The 14,672-nt window shown below is 36.9% G+C and overlaps 1 protein-coding gene across 3 annotated transcripts in view; it reads left to right on the top strand.

Annotated features, from left to right (window-relative positions):
• The window catches only part of IQSEC3 (IQ motif and Sec7 domain ArfGEF 3), a 3,183,686-nt gene that overhangs the window by 768,271 nt on the left and 2,400,743 nt on the right, over window positions 1-14,672 (top strand). For 2 of the 3 annotated variants that reach the window (XM_044087614.1, XM_044087612.1), the window contains exon 2: window positions 1,793-1,873. In XM_044087614.1, coding sequence (XP_043943549.1) covers window positions 1,793-1,873 — 81 coding nt within the window. Of the gene's footprint in view, window positions 1-1,792; window positions 1,874-14,672 lie in introns of those variants that run through there. The other variant, XM_044087613.1, reaches the window with a different exon arrangement.

Raw genomic sequence — 14,672 nt, 5'->3', positions numbered from 1 at the left:
GAAAATATTTTTGCCTCAAAAATGATAGATTTTCCTTTTCTTTTTTGATTTTTTTTATGATTTCCCTTCATACCTGAATGCCATCAGCCATATTCTGAAGCTCCTCTGCACTCTTCTGCTGTGACGTTCAAAGCATCAGTTTTCAATCGCATGTACCTAGGCACAGGTTGGGAGGACGTGGGAAAGCAATACGGTTATGGTGTGAGTGGAGATTGGGGCATAACAGCTCTTCTGCCTGCACTGGATATGCATCACCTCATACCTGTGCTTCGGGGTTAGGGTTTTTACTCTCCATCCAGAATGGTTAACACTACATCTCACCCTAGGAGAGATAAGCTGACAGAATTGCCACTCAGTTCCTATGTTCCTCTAGCTGACATCTCGGAGATTAGGACCAGCACTTGAACCCAGATCACCTAGGTCTTGGTCATGGCTCTGTCCCTCATCACTAGAGTGTAAATATATGAGTTCTGTTTTAGTATGCAATGGTAGTCATTTGTTTAGTAGAACAGCTAAGTTCCATTGCAGCCTTTGCAAATCAGGGCTTAATCAATTGTAGTTTTAATACAATTTCCATGCCCAAAGGCATATGACAAGGTTTGTTTAATGGTAAAGGCACAGTTACTCGTATTTAGGGAATATGCACAAGACTGCTTACAGTGACATCTGTGCAACATGATGTGTGTTTTGAATAGTATTCCATTATCCCACTTTAAATATGCATATATGGCAAAGTGTATGTGCGTGCGCAGAGAGGTTGTGTGGGTTATGAAACAGGAATCATGTTAATGTGAAAGTACAGATATGAAGCAGCTAACAACAAAAATTGTGTGGTACTGGGAGCACGTCCCCTACTGGACCCTTGTACCCTGGACCGCCTTACTGATTATAATCGGTTTCAGGGCTGTCTCAGTATAGGGGAGGCTAGCCTGCCATACAAATGGGCTTGCAATTTTATAAACATTTACTATATAGATATATAAAAATATGTAACAGACAAAGTAGATATATGGATATCAAACAATATGTGTCTGTACAAAGACACACACACACACACACACACACACACACACACACACACACACACACACACATACTGGATGTAAGTGTGTGTGTGTGTGTGTGTGTGTGTGTGTGTGTGTGTGTGCATGCCCTTGCATGCATACATGTGTATATATGTATGTAAAAAAAAAGTACAGTGGGTGTTTCTTGTTGACACAGATCCTTACTCTTGGTGCCTGACTTTCATATTCTTACTAGAGTGACTGCAGATTCAAGGTTCCAAATCCCATGCTGTAAAAATGATTGTCTGCGTTATCATGTCTTGCTTCTTACAAACGTCTTCTTTTTTTTCTTTAAGATGTGAGGAATGAGATTTAGCATGGCAGTAAGCTTGACAGATTCCACTGGAATGTATCAACCCAAAGGCTTTCAAAACCAGTAGTAGATTTGGTTTCCTGAGCATGGACTGTAAAGTGTATTTCCATTGTTTCTGTAAAAATGTATGACTTTTGCTCCACCCTCAAGGCATCCTGGGACAGAATGTATTCAGTGGAGTGCTCTTCTGATCTGTAATAACCTTTTTACTTTCTCACAGGAGTATTAAATAATGGCCTGCTCTTCTTAGATGCATCTTGTCTAATGGGTATTTTATAACAGATTACAGAAAATTGCATTGGTAATTAGGTGAAATGCTTGTTTAATGAACTTTAAATGACTCAGTGTACCTAATTTCTTCTCTCGCTTTCTTTCTTTTCATTCTTGCCCTGCTGTGTGTCATTTTAACTGGAAGGAACGAGACAGTTTTGCATCAGTTTTGCTGCCCTGTTGCCGACTGTGAACAGAAACCCTTCTCCAGCTGCTCTCAGTCAGGGTAAGAAATATCATTATCACCTCAGAAGAGAATCGTTAGTAACTTTTATTCATATACTGCCAGAGAACTATAGAGCATGTGAATATGAAACCGAACATTTTGCACTGATGCCGCTCTGCAAACCTTTGCTAAGTGCATGGAAAATGGCAGTGGCATTTAATAATAATAATAATAATAATAATAATAATAATAAGAAGAAGAAGAAAAATCAGAAATATACTTGTAGCTTAGAGTGGAAACATAGAGCTGTCTTGTTGCTATACTACAGTTTTGCTTTTTTAATGTTAAGTTTGCTGTTAATTAAGCATTTCAAATTATTTGCTGCGATTAAATGCCCATTTTAAATTGTTTCATATGAGGGCTAATGAAGTTTAGACTCTGAAAACATCTCCTTGGTACTCATCTTCTTATTCTTCTTCACATGGCCTGTAATTTCTAACTGCGAATTGTTTAAAAAGCTATAATATTTAGCATCATGGACAATGATACAAGCATTGTTACTGATCTGAGAAAACAGTAGGCATTACTTTATGACATTTTATTTATAAATTCAGGTTGTGAAATGTAAACAAATTAATGCATTCTTATTGCAGTAATTATGTTGCCACTTGTACTTTGGCCCCAATACGTCTTCATTATTGTCCAGAAATGCTCATTATCCTTGCTGCTTTAATGACTTCCTTATCTGTCATACCAGCATTTTCCAAAAGTTACCAGTCTACTGCCATTTAAGTTCTGCGGTGCTCATTTGGTAATGGTGTCCTTTGCCGTCTGGGCAGTCATGCATAAGCCATTAGCAGTGGGTGCTGTAAGTTAGTTACACTTCTTCGTCAGCGGTAGGATTTTATTTTTGTATCACTTTTTCCGTCATTGCCTGCTGCCCCTCAATCTTCCTGTGATTTGATTGGCCTATTCATTCACCATGGATGAGAACCAGTAGCATGAGACCACCATTCACATGACAATTATGTTTTATTTGTGTTTAGCCATATTCTCTGTTGCCCTGTTGGCTACTGATGTCCACTTTGAAATGCTGGTCTTTTGATGCAGCTGTACCTCCTTGCATTTGCTAATTCTGGCTAAAATGCTGTGATTGTTTTTGCAAGGGCTGCACATCCAGCCCTTACACAAGCTTCCATTTTCTAACCTCCATCAGTTGGGGTACCTTCTGGCATGCTATGGTACACGCAGGATTAGTCACTTCACTCCTGTTTCCTTTAGCTGGCTCCTGCAGTATTCATGCCAGTATTCAAAGCCAAATCTGAATCATGGTTGGAACATCCTCCCTCTACGCCACGGGTCCAGATGGCAGTGGTAGGGTATGAGCACCTTGCCACTACCAGATGGCAGTGGCAGGGTATGAGCACCTTGCCACTACCAGATGGCAGTGGTAGGGTATGAGCACCTTGCCACTACCGGATGGCAGTGGTAGGGTATGAGCACCTTGCCACTACCAGATGGCAGTGGCAGGGTATGAGCACCTTGCCACTACCAGATGGCAATGGCAGGGTATGAGCACCTTGCCACTACCAGATGGCAGTGGCAGGGTATGAGCACCTTGCCACTACCAGATGGCAATGGTAGGGTATGAGCATCTTGCCACTACTTCTGCCTACTAGGTACTGCCTGCTTCACATGCAGGGAAGCATATCAGATTCCTGGTTGCCATCCACCTCATTGTCTTTCATTTCAACTGGTACATTGCATCATAGATATTCACAAGAAAGAGTGCCTTAAAACCTGCCGACTTGATACAAAATTAAGTGTCTGCAAGGCTTTTTGAACTTCCCTGATTGCTCCATCTGACTGGTGCATCTGGAAGGAGCTGTTGTACTCTGCTGGTGTATAAACCTGATCTGTTTTCAGTTACAACTGTTTGCTTTTTCTGTCTGATTCCCTGTCTTATACAGTGTCTTTTGTTGACAGTTCTTCTCTTGCTTTCTGACTTAGCAGGGATGTATTTCAGGTTCCTTTACTTGCCTCTTGCAATGTGTACTCAAACGCTGTTTTTAATGTTGGATTATTATTGTTTAACCCTAATTTTTAGAGTTTTACAAATCAAAGAAAGTTTATTTAAGAAGGCTTCCTTACATTGTCTCAACTCCCAACTCCATTAGACCGCCACGCACCAAGTTCATATCATCATCGATGAACTCACCGTTATTGTTTTCTTTAGCAAAAGGCTGCCGCTGTGGTCGTTTTCTTTAGCAAAAGGCTGCTGCTGTGGTCGTTTTCTTTAGCAAACTGCTGCCTGTGTGCTCTGTAAGCGCGTACAATCAGTATTTCCTTTGACTTGGTAGATTTCTCCATTCTGCATCTCTGCAATCATGAAGTTATGTATAAGTTCAGGGGGAGTGGGGGGTTCGCCTATAACACAGAGCTTGATGAGGGGGCTTTTCTCCCCTCAAAAACATTTATTGTTTTGAATATCAACCAGTTTAACTCACCAGTTTGAGTCTTCATCAAGGTAATGTTGGCAATATACAGGGGAACATTTAAGGATGCAGGTGTGATTTGAAGTTACATATCTTTTATGCAGGTAAGGCTACACATTTTTGCATGTATATGCAAGTCCTTTTCCAGCAGAAACAATATTTAGGTTCCATGTTTTTTCAGTTTAGTTATATTGTTGCCCTCTCCCTTTTAATTCTTGCTTTTATCCTGTTTTTTTTTTTTATTATTTACCTTATATGTTCTGGTGGGTGTCATTGAGGTGGTCAAATGGTGTGATTATCTCACAGAAAAAAAACCCACACAGCTGATCAAAAATCAGCTGATTGAACATTGCCAGCTTTGTTGCAGCATAAGATCACAAATAGTGGGGATCAGGAAATCTGATCTATCCCCACTGTAGAGTGATCTTAGGGTTGGTATATTTAATTAACGGTATGGTATAGAGATGGCTTGCACCCCCTTCTAAAAGAATGTTTTTGTGTTTTTTTAAAAATTTTTTTATGGATCAACTAATTTTTGTTGATCTTGTTTGGTATATCACATCCATGTTTGGCATATCACATCCACTTTATGCTAAGGTCACTGACAGGGAACTTAGTGACCAAAGGCCTTTGGTGGTACTGATAAACTGATGGTTTGGATCCATAATGTGGATCTTTTAAACAAAAAAAATACTGTTTATAGTTTGTGTTTTTCCAAAGAATAATAAGAGTGGCATTTGTCAATCTCTTGCACATAGCTGTCACTTGTGGCTGGATGTCTGAAACTTTAATGGTTGCTTCTGCACTAAACACTGAACTGTCACTTTCAACAGAGAACAGACATTTTTAAGATGGTCTAACTGTGTAAACCACAAGGTTACCCTTACTCAATCTTGGGGTTCATTTATGACCTTAGGAGATAGTTTCATTAACAAATGTTTTGGAGTTGCACCAGTGCATTAGTCTATTTTTCCACTGTTTATGTGTCCCACAAACTGCAAAGGTGACTGACCAGATTGCTGTCCTCTGTCCAGAAACATTTCTTCATTATTCTGTGTTCTGTTACGGCGATGGAACTCCACATGTAGTTTTGTATCTTTTGTTTCTCATTGAACTGTGTCACTTTAGGAGTGGTTAACTTTCATTTACTCTTCCGGAAATGAATCACTTTTGCTACTTTGCACTACTGAATATTATAATCATCCTCAGTTGTGTTTACTGCAGCAGTGTGTCTTTAGAATACCAAACATAATAATAGAGTTTCTTACTAAATTCCAATAGTAAAATTGCCTGACCAACATTCGTCATGAATAAAATCAACTTTATCTATGGAAAAAGATACAGGATAGCAGAAGCAATACCTTGATCACAACTGCAAATGATTTTTTCACACTATTTTTGATTCCTACAACTGATGTTCAGTCCTTGGGTTAGAGGACTTGCCCACTATGTTATTCACTTCCTCAAGTGAAACATATTGTGAGGTTGTCATCTGGTAGAGGCAGGACTTTTTAGATAAAAGCCTATAATTATTAAAGTTAGTTTGAAATTCAAAATATGTATTCTTTCTTTTGGTATTAAAAATGTAAAGGCATATTTAAATACAATGACACACTTAACAGAGTGGGCTATGCTCGTACCTTAACATGGGTGGTGACTGGTGGCAGTTCTAGCAGTACTTGTCTACTAACCCAAAAATCTACCAGGGGTAAAACCCATGCAACTCACATCATGTTTATTGTTTAGAACACATCGGAATTCTGACAGCTAGTAGTATTTTAGGCCCTTAATTATTAGAGACCCGAATCATAAAGAACACAGACATAAAAGCTATTTAAATTTGAAAGTTAATTGATGAAATTAATGTGAGTACTATCCCTACAGATTTTTTGAAAAATTGTATTAAATTAATCATATTTCATGATTTTTTTTCAGTAGTAGCCATCTTTCCAGTATAAAGTATGCTTGATATTAATTAAAAATATTAATACTGCACTTAGCAATGCCATTGTAGGACCTAGAATGAAAACTGCAAGCTGCAGATGGCAGAACTGTATATTTTTAAAGACAGAAATTCTACGACACTGTGTATTATATTGTCAAAGACATGAAAGTTTTATATGACAGGTGATGTTTGTATTTCTAAAACACTACTTCACACTATTCTTCTGTACTGTGGTGCTACTGAGTCCTTATATAGAGTCATACTCCTGTTATATATATATGGGTCTCATTTGGATGATAAAAGTCTAAGAACTTCAAATTTCATATGGCTAACACCATATGATCGAAGTTTTAAGACTTTGAACACCTAAAAAAAAACAAAAAAATTCCTGAACATTTCTGCAGAGGGGGGGCAAGCTTCCCTGCACCGCCCACGTGGGGGGCTGTGCCCCCCACACCCCCCAAAACTTAAATATACCAACTCCGAGATCACACTACAGTGAGGAAAAGGGAAAATTTCCCATTCAGCGCTCTATAGAGATCTCCGTTTTAGAATGTTCAGTCTTAAAATTGTGATCATATGGTGTCGGGCATATGGAATTCGAAGGTCTAAGACTTTGATCATCTAAATGGGACCCATATATATATATATATATATATATATATATATATATATATATATATATATATATATATATATATATATATATATATAAAACATATACATAATAAACTTGATACTCATAACTTAGCTGATCTGAGTTTCAATACTGGCTTAATAGACAAAAAATCATTTAAACCCGGGGGTTTATTACATTCCAAAATTATTTGCCAGTATAATTCCTTGTATTCCAATTTGTCTTCCCATAAACCAGAAGCAAAAGCAGAATATGAATAATGCATTGTATAGACATCAGAATTTTTGCCCTCAGGCAATGTTTTTCTTTTTTGCATTGGATTTTGTGCCCAAGGACGTAAGAGGTGGTTTATGGGAAGACAAATTGGAATACAAGGAATTATACTGGCAAATAATTTTGGAATGTAATAAACCCCCGGGTTTAAATGATTTTTTGTCTATTAAGCCAGTATTGAAACTCAGATCAGCTAAGTTATGAGTATCAAGTTTATTTACCCATTACAACCATTAGATGGCAGTATACACTCCATATACTCTGTGTACATACATTTTAATGTTTTAGAGCTGTGGTTAACTATTTAGATTGTTTTTAACATTGTATATAATATAAAGACATTTATCCACACAAATGTGCCCCATTATATAGAATTTTTATCAATAATATGTATGGAAGTTAATTTTAATTTGATGTATAGGATCTGTTTGTATGTGTTTTTTTAAAATAAGATTGCTTGTTAGCTTGAAATTAATCAATTAGGTTAATTAGATAGGGTATATAACTAGAATAGGCATCAACTGTGTGTTTTGTACTGATTCTGACGAAGATTTTCATCGAAAACATACTTGGATTATAAGCGTTATTTATTTTGTTGTACTTCAATAAATCTTGGTTTCCAGCTGAGTTGCGAGCTCTCATTGTGGTGCCTAGGCAATTTCTTTTGGTTATTGGTTTTATTCATTGCCTTCATCTCAATTTCTTGGTTTAAGCATTACCGACTCCTGCACATGCATAAGTTAATGAATCGTGCTAACAAAAAAAAAATAATTAATGATAATGATCTCTTCCAGTCAACAAGAGAACAGATGAGCTGCATCCAACAGAGAGGGACATGCAGATAGCAATTCACTTTGCAGGCAGACACCGTCCATACTTCTGCTGCATGACGTTGCTGTTCTGTGTCTCTTAGAAGCACCCACCCTCAGCTATCTTCTGTCTGGGCCACTCTGAGGTTATTTTTACAAGTACTTTCTTTCCCATGAGGGGAAGTGCCCCCCCCCCCCATTCTGTTGCTACCTGTGGAACAGTATAGAATCAGGATGAAATAAGCAGAGCAGGTCATTGGTCATTGATTAGGTTAAATCAAATAGGTGAAAGCAAATTATGAAGTGAATATGAATAATAAATGGCACAAAACTTTGTCAGCAATGTTCCACAAATGTTTGGGTTTTGAGTGACAGGTATTTCTTGCAGACAATACTATTTCTCTGGAACAGACTCCCTATCCACATAAAACAAAGCTCATCCCTGAACATATTCAAGCTCAACCTGGATCTATGGACGGGAAGGACAACATTTACCTTAGGGCTGCCATCTGTACTATTAATGGCTAGAGAAACGTCTAAATGGTTTATCCCATGCATGAGTCCCATCAAATTATCTATGGTATGATCCCAGTTATTCTTACTAGCGGTAATATATAATTATCGACCATGAGATTGGTAAGGCCACTCTAACACCAAATGGGATAGATCAATTCAAGCTTCAAAACAGAAACTGGCTAACTTAAAACAGCCACAAGGGTACATAACTTAGTACTTACCTATGAACCTAAATATGCCACATCTGCATCTGCAACACCTTCTTTCCTGTTGCAGTCTGAAACTTTAACAGCTGCTCATTTCAGATTGTGATGAGGAGGCCAGATGAGATACTGAGGAAACTTGAGTATTGTGTATAGGAAAATAGTTTTTGGATGCTATTCTTTTGGAAATGAGTTATTGCATGTCCCCTCACTGGTACTGGAAATTAAACTACTGAAACTGGGTACTGCTGTCATAGTTTGGCATTTATTTTCCTAGACATGCTTCAGTATCTTTAAGAGGATCATTTGTAAGTGAGAATCCTGGATGAGACTGAATATGTGAAATTATTGACTCCTGTATCCGAAGTGCAATATTTTGGTGTCTTGGAGTATTTTTCTCAAGTATGGCAATCTCAGAGTTAGATTATAAAATTAACAAGGGTATAGAAATGCAGTGATTTACAATGAGGTGAAGGTGGGCTTATCCCCAGCAAAATATATCCTTAAAGGAGAGCAACTATTAACTTTTGATATGCTCCTTTCCTTTGAATGCCTTTTTTTCTAATTCCAGGACTCACAATTACATGTCTGAGAATTATAACTGGAAGTCCTCTAGGAGATTTATCTAGATAATTATTCTTCAGATTGCGATCCTTCTCTCTGCATTTTGCATGTAGATATTATAATAGAGTTTGTGTACCGTTCAAACACCACATACAAAACTGGCTGCAATAAATTTAAATTTTTGTATTGTTTTTCACCTGGTAAGTGATTCATCTATTATCAACCCTGTTTAGCCATGACCTGGGTAAGAGAAGTAAATGTGATACATATGGGCAGTTTAGAGTACCCAGTCAACCAACATCTATTGGGAGGTGGAGAACATACAAACTCCTTACAGGAAGTGACCGGAGGTCAGGATTGAACATTAGACCCTGGAGCTGTGATGCAGTCATCTTAATCACCTGGTCACTGCGCTGTGTAGTATAAAGGGTTAGAAATGCAAGCTTCCTTTGGTGACCATGACATTAGATGGTTTGTGTTCAGAATGTACCAGAAGGTCAGCTGCAAACATTCACTTCATAATCATACAGTTTGTAACATGTCAGTCAAAAGATGGTCCATTTTGTCACATATTCATAATTCCCCCAAGTTTATGTGACTTCAAAAGATGTTATGTTAAGAAGGGAAGGCAGGGACATTACATCCCACTTTACCCAGAGCCATTAATCTTTTTTTTTTTTTTTTTTTTTTTTTTTGTAGTTTTTGACAAAACGATCCATTAATCAACGGGGACTTAAAAACTACATAATATCTGTTCTCATTACTTATTGATATAGATATTTTAAGATGAATTTAAAACCAGTTATACTGTGAATATTAAAGTCATAGAAACATGCTACAGTTAACCTAGCAACCAAACAGAACTGTAATAAAATGGTGGTGAAAGAAAAAAATATTGCTGCCACAGGGCTGGCAGTCATCTGTAGTTGTTCTAACTTCAGCAAGTAAACTTTGCCTTTCCTAATTCCTAGGACTGTTCGGTTTATTAAAAATAGGTGTTATTAATAACATATAGCACCACAGAGCTCCCAAAGGAAAATGTGACATTAATCACTTCATCCAAATTAATTTTTTGCTGCCTTCATGGTATCACTTACATGATTTACATATACGGTTGGATTATTCATGCTCTGACAGACTTATAAGCAGCAATCTCTCATCTTATACTTTCATGCAGGAAGCCCTAATTAAACTGGGATGCTTATATCCACCTTGCTCAGCCAGCCTTAATATTTAATCAGATTAGGGTTAAATGCAGCTAATTGAACTTAGATAGAACTGTTATGCATCTTAAAAGACTGCATAATTTGCATTAGCCATCTTGTTTCTGAAGTTCTTAACCTGTATTTTAGTTTTTTTCATTTTTTTATCATTTGGATGATGTACATGGAAATAAAAAGTAACTGAAGTTGCTCCTTTTTTGGGTAGAATGCATAGAAAGTGATGATTACAGGGCAATTTATATTACATTTCTTATTAGATGCAGTCTTTGAAGAGAGGTGAGTAGGCAGATGAGATTATCAAATGTGCTACTCATGATTGATAAATCTTAGGTTTTACGTCCGCACGATGGTTTTCACCTGAAGCTCAATGGTATTGATTACCTTCTCCAAGGGGAAAAAACAGCTTTAAAGCACAAATATAGATCTGCAGAATGATGCAGCAGTTTTCTGTTGAAATAGCAGTCTCTTTACTTTGCGCTGTTTTTCTAGGTTGTGAGGTCTATAATGCTTAGAATGCACCTTACAGCTACAGTAACCGACATAAACACCCAAGAGCTGCAAGGTCAGCATCTGAGCTCTGTACTATGACAGCAATTACTTAAAGTATACTGAGTCACATGACATCCCCCATGCATTGTAGCACAGTGGGATTCTGCACTATACAAACTACAGGAAAGACTATTCAGAAAAGATTTTTAAATTAAGATAACTTTGCAAAGGCTTCTGCTAAGTATTTCCTTCTGCTCTGTGCAGTTCTGATTCTAAAGTTCTAAGGTAAGGTGTTGGAGACCTTTAACTGATTTTTAGTGCCATGGGTTATGCACGAGTCTTTGAGAAATGCCATGCCAACAACAGTCTTATCACATTGTGATATGTGTGATGACACTACTGGATAAATTTAGTTGCCAGAAAAGGAGTGGAGCCCATGTCAAATAAACTAGAAGGAGGTGTGGCTGAAAAAATAAAAGTAAATTAGACCTGCCGTCTCACAAGCAACATATTTTTGTTTATAAATTTGAACAACACGATGAAAGAAAAATAAACACAATACTCTACTGGATCCTGACAGAAAATGCTGGGAAATGAGAAGTATAAGAAAACATAGAAATGCTTGGCTAAATACGATGACATCTAGAAAATCAGTCAGACAGCAAAGGGCCACCTAAAGAAACAACAGCACACATGGAAAAACAGATTTTACAGTTATACTCGATGTGACAATAATACTTCAATAAAGGTAGGTGAGTTGATAGGCAATGAACAAGGAAAGAAAGATTAAATAAGAGTTACCTGTCAGTCATTTTCCCAAACGACAAGGAAGGACAGACATGAAACCAAAGAATGACAATGCTCTGGTTACGGGCTGCTGCTTCTGATGATGATGATGATGACTGTTTCGAATTCATTTACAAAAGAATTGGTTGTTAAGGTCATGAAATATGTTTTCAAATTGAAAGTACACAACCAGTGGGGCTTAGTGTCCCAAATAACCCAGTGGGATTTGCCCCAGAATTCTAAAGGAATCAAGAATGGCCAGATAGTTGTCTGTGACTGAAACAGTTCTGATTTCATTACATTTCATAATAACAGGAAGAAAACAAAGGTGAAGAAGCCTGGGGCACACAACCTAGAGTAACATTTAGAGTAGGAAAGACATCGCATAGCTCAACATTTAGAGTAGGAAAGACATCACATAGCTCAACATTTAGAGTAGGAAAGACATCGCATAGCTCAACATTTAGAGTAGGAAAGACATCACATAGGTCAACATTTAGAGTAGGAAAGACATCACATAGCTCAACATTTAGAGTAGGAAAGACATCACATAGCTCAACATTTAGAGTAGGAAAGACATCGCATAGCTCAACATTTAGAGTAGGAAAGACATCGCATAGCTCAACATTTAGAGTAGGAAAGACATCACATAGGTCAAGCAGTGCTTTTTGACTGCATAGCCAAAGCTGGAGCTTTTGTACATGGTCACATTTCTTGACCTCCTTACTCTAGAAATATAATGCAGAAAATAGACAGTCTTGGAGTAGGAGTGTAAGATGCTAAACAGGGTAATAATGGAAGATAAGACAATAAACAGATTATTTTGGGGGTGAAATTATGACTTTCCTTAAACTGATAACTGTTGCATTATCATCAGCTATATGGGTTATATCCTGCCAGGGATGTAACAGCTGGCCAACTTCCAAAGCTTCAGGGCACCTTCCATGACCCCAAACTGTCCAGCAGTTTGAGCTTAGCTGACTAAAAGACAAGTATGGAAGCCAAGCCCTTTAGACCTTTGCTGCTCCAATGAATACACTTCTCTGAGGTTTTCGACAACTGAAGTTTAGCTTATGCTGTTCCTTTCCTGGGCAGAGAAGTTCCCTTTGGGAAAAAACTTCCCTTCATTTTTTGTTTACTATTAACATGTTCCTTTTCAGGATAGTTATTTTAAATCTAGCACTTTGTGTTCTAACAGACTGCCATGAGACAGTCCTGTACTTTTAAATGGAGCGCTCCTTTTCCTGTCAGTTTACAAGTTGTTTAAAGGAACTGAAAGACATTTTTTTCTGTGGAGAAATTGTATCTATTCTACTTTGTGAGGCTAGCAAAGTGTTTTAAAGTGCTTTTTATTATGTTTGTTTTTGAAAAAAAAGTGACTTTTAAAGACTTCTGTTTTTTACTGGCATTTGCTGTTTGTTTTTCCTGTGAAAGAGGCACCATTTTCAGATTGACGATGGAATAAACTTTTTGACTTATGGTCAGTCCTTCTTCCAGACAGAAAAAGAAAATGTTAAGCAAATATCATTTGCTATCACAGCAGGGTAGCAATCTGCCTCAGCCACTGGAGGGTGACTCTGCTGTGGCTGTTAGTTGTACCTGAGGCCACTCAACTTTTACCCCATATCCTTCTGGTGTAGCACCTATGGTCACTGTGGATCAGGGGTTAGCCATGTCCTCTGTGGCTATTGGGCCCTGTATATGGGCAAGGTCCTGGGAGAGAGAACAGGGAAGTCGTCTGTGTTTTGTCAGAATGCTGTGTGCATTCCTGGGGAAGCTGGTGCTGCCCTTAATAACATTGATGGCTCCAGTTTTCCTGTCAAAAGGAAACTGAAAACTAAGCATGTATCTACTCCTCCTCAAATTTCCTAAAACAGGAGTAGTATACTTGGTCTGACTCAAGGTTTAATTCAGGGTTTTGCACCTTCTTGGAAAGGAGTTTATGCCTCCTTTCTTTCTTTAAGAGATTCAAGATTCTGAATCTCGACAGGAGAATGAAGGGACAGATACAGGACTCAAAACAAACTGCCATGTAAATTAGAATCCAAATAGGTCCAGCATTTATTAAGACAAATAATGCAAGGTAAGCGCTTTCGTTTGGTAGCTATCACCAAACTTCTTCAGACAAAGTAATAGAGCAGATACAATCCAAGTTATACTACAAGAACACACCTTACCTCATTAATCAATTAAAATCAATTAAAAATCATACTAAGTTTTAAAAAGACATATACCCTGAATTATACATATAAATACAAATACATACCTAAATAATGCAAAAATGTTTTATATACATATATTTAAATAATGTAATGAAAAGTTATATATGTATATATATATATATATATATATATATATATATATATATATATATATATATATACACACACATGTATAAAAACCATAAAACATAACCTAAAATATTAAAAATAATAAAGCATGGATATACAAAACATACATATTTATTTATTTATTTATTTATAAAATATGTTAACATTTTATCTATCAAGGACTTTCAATTTCAGTTTACTGGATATAGAAATAAGATCATTATATTATATATATATATATATATATATATATATATATATATATATATATATATATATATATAAAACTTTTCATTACATTATTTAAATATATGTATATAAAACATTTTTGCATTATTTAGGTATGTATTTGTATTTATATGTATAATTCAGGGTATATGTCTTTTTAAAGCTTGGTATGATTTTTAATTGATTTTAATTGATTAATGAGATAAGGTGTGTTCTTGTAGTATAACTTGGATTGTATTTGCTCTATCACAGTTAAGACGTTGTCCTGTTCGATTCTCAGCTAGAGCATCTTCTGTGTGGAGACATGCGTGAATGGGCGTACCTTCGTTGAAGATTGTGCGTCAGGGCCGGCAACTCGGCA

Source organism: Protopterus annectens, chromosome 11.part0 (assembly GCF_019279795.1).
Source record: "Protopterus annectens isolate FY-2018-M chromosome 11.part0, PAN1.0, whole genome shotgun sequence".
NCBI lineage: Eukaryota > Metazoa > Chordata > Ceratodontiformes > Protopteridae > Protopterus > Protopterus annectens.
The sequence above is the reverse complement of the archived record's forward strand: the minus strand, read 5'-3'. Positions and strand labels throughout refer to the sequence as shown.